This window comes from Gastrolobium bilobum, unplaced genomic scaffold, assembly GCF_033153095.1.
Source record: "Gastrolobium bilobum isolate Gb01-03AN ecotype WA unplaced genomic scaffold, APGP_CSIRO_Gbil_v1 utg11805, whole genome shotgun sequence".
Classification (NCBI taxonomy): domain Eukaryota; kingdom Viridiplantae; phylum Streptophyta; class Magnoliopsida; order Fabales; family Fabaceae; genus Gastrolobium; species Gastrolobium bilobum.
Window position 1 is genome coordinate 44,241 of NW_026899433.1, and position 8,475 is coordinate 52,715.

Genomic DNA, 8,475 nt, shown 5'->3' on the forward strand with positions numbered 1-8,475 from the left:
AGAAACAAAATAATATGCTAATATGTATAAAAGTAGAAATCTGATATCTACAAAATAATCCACTGCTAGTGACTTGTTGAATCATTCCTATTTACACTAATCTTACATTATTAGTTAGTTACTATGCCACATTATAATCTTACATTATTTTTCCTTTTTAGACTCGATCCGTCTTACTTAGTGTGGATTATGGAAGAGGCCATAAGATAGGAGGATTTCAGACTTGACATATCGAGATTCCTTTCTTCGGTCAATTCATGCACACAAAGATTTATATTTTCCATCTTCCTGTTTTGAATTCCTTCTGCTTTTTCACCCATCTTGGACTGTCTTGTTTACGAAGTCCAAGCCTCCTTAACCAAACATTAATTGATATATATAAAATTGTTATTTAATCACCATACCCCATCTTGGTCTTTCACGTTATAATTTAATTATTCTTAGATAAATTAAATTTTAATCATAACCCTCTTTCCTTCTCCTCGTTCTCTCCCCTCTCATCCCCTTTACATGTCATGTATATATATGCAACCTTTCTCCAACCACGAATATATATCCCCCACAAAGCTGTTCCTTCTATTCCCCATTTTTGTGTCGATCAGAATACATATATTTCTTCGATATAAACACCATCAGTTATATAGATATAGCAATGGTTGCGCCTTCTCCAACTTCCACGGTGATAAGAACCAAGAAAACTAAGGCTGTGGGAATTCCCACGATCGACCTTTCCATGGAAAGGACAGAGGTGTCAGAACTAGTGGTGAAAGCATGCGAGGAATACGGTTTCTTCAAGGTGGTGAACCATGGTGTTCCAAAAGAGGTCATTTCAAGATTGGAAGAGGAGGGAGCTGAGTTTTTCAACAAAAACTCCTCGGAGAAGCGTCAAGCTGGCCCTGCCACTCCTTTCGGTTATGGCAGCAAAAATATAGGCCTCAATGGCGATATGGGTGACCTCGAGTATCTCCTCCTTCATACCAATCCTCTTTCTATCTCTGAGAGATCCAAAACCATAGCAAACGACCCTACCAAGTTCAGGTATTATTAATTCATTAATTAGTTGTCTAGTTGACAATCTAATTATAGCTCGTACTCTTCCATTTTCGTTAATTCTTTCCTCAACAACATAACCGATTCCATATTTGTGTTACAACTTTTATATAATGGTAAGTGGTGAAAGGGTAATATAGTAATACCGTTACAGAATTGGAATAACAGGTTGAAAGTTAGCGTAACTGAACTAAGCAGTTGAGGTGAGTGAGAGAAAAGAGTTTAAAACTTTAATTTGAAAATCTGTCCTACGAATCAAATTGAAATATCTAAAAATATATATATATATATATGTATATATACATGACATGATCATTTGACACAGATATCAAACTTTAAAATTTGACGTCAAATCTTAATATTTTAATTTTTGTCAATAAACAATTATTATTTATTGGAAATTAATAATTAATTAATAAGTTTTATTCCTAATAAATGATAATCGTTAATTGACGAAAATCAACGATTAAAATTTAGTGTCAAATTTTAAAATTTGATATATATATAAAAAATATTTCTCAAGCAGCTTGAGATAAGTTTATCTCTGACTACCCAAAATTACGTCGTTTTATTTATTTATTTCCTTATATTAATTGATTTACCTTTGAATAATTATGATTTCCTTTTTTCTCTCTTCCTTTATCACCATTGATCCATCTTTGTACGGTTATGATTTAGTAACCGGAGATAAGATTATCTCAAGCAGCTTGAGAAACGATAAGCCATATATATATATATATATATATATATATATGAGATTTACATTTTTGCAGCTGCTGTACGTGCAACAATCAAATACTTGCCATATATATATTTGAAAGCATTAAATGCGGAGAATCATAATCATACAAAGGATGAAAATTATTAAATATGAGAAATCATAACCATACACCAGTCGTTGCTGTACGTAAAGTGGCTGCATAAATAATTTTATATATATTTCTGTATTTGCATATGCCAGAAAGAGAGAGGAAACAGGGTAGGGACTAGGGAACAAGTCCTTGCCTGGTGGGGGGCTTTGCCGAGTCTGTAACTCTCAGGAGTTTGACATATTTTTGTGATATATATATTTCATTTCTTTATTTACATATTGCGGAAACATTTAAAAGGGTTGAAATGAATACTAAAACAATTGATTCTGGGTTAATGACGGTGAGTCTATAAACAGCATAATTTATTATAATAATTTTGCTGTCATGAATGGTGTGGAAAAAAAATATTCTTTAGGAAATTAGTATAATATTATTGGTGCTTGATTCCTAAACAGGGACATCTTTCCTTTATATTCGAAATTATGCATGCTACAACAATTTACATTTTGTTTAATATTTACTAGTTAATCAAGCTCATTTTACCTCACCTTACCATTTTCGAATTAATGTATATATGTAGTTGTTTTCATGTGGTTGGTTCGGCTACGTGATAAAGACTTCTACACATTTGAATTAGTTGGAGACTATTTATGTTGAACATCATCCTGATTTATTTTATTAGGCTCTGACGACCACTCTCCGTGGATAATATATAACATTTATACAGCAATTACGCTGGCTTATTTTATCAATTTTCTATCATTTAAATATGATTATTAGAGTTGAAAAGACATAGAAACACGTTTACAAAAAAAGATGGCCATACCAAACAACCCTGATTGATTTTTAGATATCTGGTTTCAATTTTTTAAATACAATATGAAAATTTCAAAATCTAATTATAGTATTCAACTATTATAATGATATTTTTGTGGTATATTATCATCATGCACTTTTTTTTATAAGTGCACATGGAGCAGCAACTTAGTCAAATTAAGATTATTTAATACATCATAGTTTTTTTTTTTCTTTTGTGTATTGTGACCAAATACTTTGTAAAATTATTAACCAAAATTTAATTTTAATTAATTAAAGCGTCGCAGATCTCAATCAATCATTTAAAATTGTTGTTAAATTTTAATGTCCATCTATGTTTACTTATACTTATTATAGTTTTATTTGAGATAGAGACAGGGGGGCAGTGGTGAGCAATCAATCGTAGTAATTGAAGCCTATTCTTTAACTTGTCAAATTGGCAGTAGATATAATTGTTTTGGAAATAATAAAATGGAGTCTACCTTCTATAAATGGTGGGCCCAAAACATAGAACCAAAGTAATTATTTGACAATCACGTTACATCTTGGGTTTACCATCAGCCACGACTTTCTTTAAGGCAATGGAATTACTTGACTGCATCTTGCAAGTAGTAAGTATTTAAAACTTATCTTCTCCAAGAAAAAAGTTATGCATAAGCATAATTTTGGCTTCAAAATTTTTATCTATAGGCAGAATTGTGACCAATGATGTGTGAGCCGAAAAGGTTACAAGTACAACACACGGTCATAACTTGGCTTAACTCGGGAATCGTCAGAAAAGACAACAGTACAAAATTAATGTACAAAAGGTTTTTTTTTTTTTTTTTGGGTACTAGAGAGGGACTTACAAACTTAGTTTATTCATGCTATTACTCGCATAGCATTGGCCTTTCTTGTTGTTGTAGAACCGCCACGCCTGCTTTTCCTAGCATGTCCGTGCTATCATTGCACTTCAAGAAAATATATCAAATATTGGGGTGACAAAGTCAAAAAGAAATCATTAACTTATACAATCAAATCAAGAACACAGAAAGAATTTATTTATATTTTAAAAAAGATGCTAGTTCTCCCAAATTAAATGTAGCCTTTTCTTCTATAGATGAAGTGATGCAAAAAATTACACGTACCGTAAGTCATGACCCTGTGTAGTTTGTGGCCTTGAATTGCAGTTGCGCGGTGAATGATTATATAGAAGCAGCTAAAGAGCTAGCATGTGAGATTCTTGATCTAGTAGCGGAAGGTTTGTGGCTCCCGGACAAGTTATCACTGAGCAAGCTTATCAAAGACATCCATGGTAGTGACTCACTCCTGAGGATCAATCACTACCCTCCTGTGAACCCCAAGGGCAACAAGAATTTGGACCCATCCAAACTTGACCCACATCAGCTTAAGGACAATAATCATAGTAATAATAATAATAACAACAACAACAACAACGTTGGCTTTGGGGAGCATTGTGACCCTCAGATCTTGACCATCATGCGATCCAACAACGTGGGTGGCCTTCAGATTTCCACCCATGATGGACTGTGGATCCCAGTTCCCCCTGACCCCAACGAATTCTTCGTCATGGTTGGGGATGCCCTTCAGGTTGGTTTGTAATCAACTCATTATCTCTGTCACAATCAATATTTTCCAATGAACATATTAGCATTAATCACATTCGTTTGCATTATTTTTGGTATATTAACTGTTACATAATTAAGTGATAGGATAACACTTTCACAATAACTTATTATCTATTCGTTTATGTGCATATTTTTTTTAAAGGTTTTGACAAATGGAAGGTTTGTAAGCGTGAGACACAGAGCATTGACTAACACAGTGAAGCCCAGAATGTCAATGATGTACTTTGCAGCGCCACCGCTGAATTGGTGGATAACTCCACTGCCAAAGATGGTGACACCCCACAATCCAAGTCTATATAAGCCCTTCACGTGGGGCCAATACAAGCAAGCAGCATACTCTCTCAAATTGGGAGATTCTCGCCTTGATCTCTTCAAGCTCCAACAGCAACAAGATAGCCATCTCTCACCTGCTTCTCAATGAACACTCAGATAACATTCATTGTTGATATTCTTTCCCCACCTAAGTAAGTAGTCAGTAGATAGCAGCAGAAAGATTTTCATAGCCTCTTCTTTACTTTCAATTTTTGTTCTTGTTTTATACTCTTTAGAATTTGATAGGGATTTCTAAGTTATTTTACATTGGGTAAACAAATAGTCCATCTAGTGGGTACTATTGTAAAATATAGGCAATCTTCCAAGTCCTATACAAGGGGATTTTCTTATGTAAGTAAACAGTACATAGCCATCGGATCTAAAAATGCAGAGTCTCTAAAAATTACTATTTGTAATTATTAGCCCAAAGTTTCACAATGTTTAATCAAGTTAATGTGTGAAAAAGTTGTAATTATTTGCTAAGAGATGATCTTTTACCAATAACTTTCCAAATGAAAAAAACCAAGTAAAACGTGGGAAACATCTCACCTAAATTTGAGATAAGGATGACAACCAACTCTTTTGTGGAGAGTCAGTCCCGAGCCAACCAGAGACAGATAATCTGGTCGAAGTTGACATTGATAGAACCGAAAGCCAACAACTAGAAGTTGAAAGTCAACTAATTAATTTTTGACGCAGAGCAGAAACCAAATATGTTCTGTCTTCTACTTCTTTACCAATCAAAGCCAGCGCTCACCTAAGTTGGGATGAAACTTCTAAAGTTTCTCTCTTGACAATTAATGTAACAGGTATCAAATACCAATTGGTGTGGAGTCCCAAAACTAGTTGAAAGTTCCTACATACACCTAGCAAAAGAGGAAAAATATGAGTTTGCTAGAGATACGAGTTTATCAAATTACATGTCAAATTTGAAACTTGGACAACAGATAAGGAAGTAGAACCAGACTTTAAAATTACGGATCATTACACCTATACTGCTGCAAATGGTCCCGTAACTACATACGTGCTACAATAGCAAATTTGTAATCCACAAGGACCACAACACCTAAGTTGCGTTTGTTCCGGGCGCTACCCATTAACACTATTTTATTTTTCTCAGATTAGTTGCTTCGATTTTGTGCTGCTTTTTAGTTGGTACCGCTTCTAACTTGGATCAAATTCTTTTTTTGCTATCAAGTTGCACTTTGAGCCAGCCCTCATATAGAAGTGACCACTTTGAGTTATTTGAAAGCAAGACTGCATACATCATCATTCATCCTTTTTTGAGTGTAGGCTTCAACCTTTTGGACTTTTGGTGTTGTGAGCCATTCCCTCAGCCTCAAGTGACTTACTATCTTACAAAAAAGTTTTTGTGCATGACCACTAAAAGATTTAATCAGGCATCTGGTTTACCTGGGAAAATCACATTTTACCAACATTTCAGTCTTAATGGTCAAGTCTCTCAAGTTTGTAAAATGGTTTTAGGGTAATTGTCATTTGAATTTTTATTTTTATTTTTATTTTGGGTTGAAGAGTTAAATTTCAGGTGATACAGACACTTCCAGCTTCGGATCATAAGCCCACACAAATTATAAATTAAAAATCAAAAGAAAAAGAATGATATAGGAAAAATCCAATCAGGTAAAGAAATCCCTCCTTGCTAGAAAGCGAAGTTGAGTTTTGCTTGTCTAGATTCGGTGAATTAAGTCGCAGTTGTGCCATCAACTAATTAAGGTGCGCGGTTATTTAATTTGTGAGTTAACCCAAATGGTAGGTGTAGCTAGACACTGACTTGAAAGAAGGCTTTCAGCATACCTGCTTGGGTAGATTCAGTTCCTGAATTGCATTGTTGGTGGACAATATTTTTCTCATGCAATTATTGCCATGATCTTTGAATTAGTACAAAAGAAATTGTAGCACGGATTACAACTCATTGGGACGACAGCAATCATCATATTTTTCCTTTTTTTTTGTTAATAATATCCATTTGTCATCAACAAAAAATCATTTTCAAAGCTGTTAAACTTAATTTCAAACAAACGCTCAAGTGCATGTCCATATGAGAAGCATAATTTTCTTACTCTATGGTCGTTCCCTCAAACTCCAATGTCAAGCGGGTCCAGGGGAAGCCCGTGACGGGAAACCACCACCAATGAACTAAGGCTACACCAACCGTAGCAAGTGGATCCGACACCATGTCTCAACCCAAAACCTTAAGGCATTGAATTCATGGGTCATTTCATTTATATACTCTTCAGTTAGCTCATTACCAACCAATGTGATCACACTTGAATATCTCAACATTAATCACTAGCCAAGTGTCCATATGGTTGTTAATGTTAGAAATTTTTTGTTGAGAAAGTTGGTCAAGCAAGAAGCTCGCCCACAGTTTACACTCTCTTTTTTATGAGGCTGTTCAACGCTCTGGGACATGCCTGAGAAGGTTTAGATGGCCAACTCCTGACAAAAATTTGAGGGCAAAACTGCATGAAACAGTTTCGGTTCATATCATTTCTTAAGGCAAACTCACAATGAATGAATAAACTGCTTTTGAATTTTGCATTTTTATTTTCATTTCATTCACATCAACCAACAGTTTTATATGAATTTCTGGTTTGGACCCAAATCCATGATTACATTTTACTTTGATTATCTTAATTTGGCAAGAAAATGGTAGAGGAGTTAACTTACTGTGATATTTATGATTGTTTAATTTCTCAAGCAATTCAGAATATCTCCACGAGTAAGACGCAAGTTACCCTTCAAAGTTTAATATGAAAAAACATATAAAGGGTGAAGAGCAGAGCTTGACATATATCTGACATTTCTTATCTATTTCGAGTAAAACCTTGAAAGCATATGTCTTATCTCTCCTGCAATTACTATGGCTTCAATTTTGCTGTTACTAGAAGTGTTAATAAGAAGATGTCATCATGAACGTCTGCTACAGGGTCAGACGCGGAAAGAGGAAGAGACAAAAGACTTAACATCCATCATTAAGGTGAAGAAACAAGGGAAAGCATCCTCTGGTTTAGACAACCTTGATTGCTTCTGGAGTTTCTTGAATGATCACAACGAGGAGACCAATCCCTGGAAATTTGCTGAGTATTGCATTTGGCCTTAAAATTAATTAAATATGATGTCCTATATTCTGTTCTCCATCTTATCCTCAGTTATGTTTTCAAATCATCCCAACCTTGAAGATAAAATTTGATGCTTTTGTTCTGTAATTTGATAGGTATCAAGCTAGTCTAGCTTTGCGAATGCGTGGTGTTTATTGTACTCGAGTTGGTCCTCATTTCCATCATAAAAATATCAAATATTATCGTCCTTTATTCCTTTTTCCAGTTAAGCAACACGTGTAATGTAAGACTAGTGTGTCTATTATACGGGACTGTGAATGGAAATTCCGAAATTATGAAGATCTAGACGGTTAGCAGTGTACATGTTAATAATATGTTGTTGGTGAGACATGCATGCCTGTATGTAGTGTCTTTGTTTTCAAGTAGTTAGTTAGACCAATGGAAACGATTATTTGTAAATGGGAAAAGTGTTTGATCTTCAAATCACATAATTTGTGTTATTTCATATGAGATTCGTCCCTTTATTTTTTTTTGTCCACTTTCTCTCATTTTTATCTATTTCATTTTCTCAATTAAAATGACACAACTTTACATCCTTTAAAATAGCACACAATTTTTCCTTTGTAAATTATCTAACATTGAAATATGGTGAAAATTCAGAAGTGGGGTATTGGGTTGTAAAGACGTATATCATTTATAACTTAATTTTCAAGTCGCAATCTCCTTTGATTGGTATTAGGGAAGCAAAGCACACCTTGATGGGTAAAAGCAGGA

General features: G+C 34.4%; 1 protein-coding gene across 1 annotated transcript; it reads left to right on the forward strand.

The window, feature by feature from the left end:
• Nucleotides 1-652: 652 nt before the first annotated feature.
• On the forward strand, nucleotides 653-4,727 carry LOC133290429 (gibberellin 2-beta-dioxygenase 2-like). Its single transcript, XM_061488508.1, has 4 exons — nucleotides 653-1,038; nucleotides 3,848-4,010; nucleotides 4,065-4,268; nucleotides 4,449-4,727. Exons 1-4 carry the CDS (start codon nucleotides 653-655, stop codon nucleotides 4,725-4,727), a joined length of 1,032 nt encoding a protein of 343 aa, XP_061344492.1.
• Nucleotides 4,728-8,475: the final 3,748 nt, after the last annotated feature.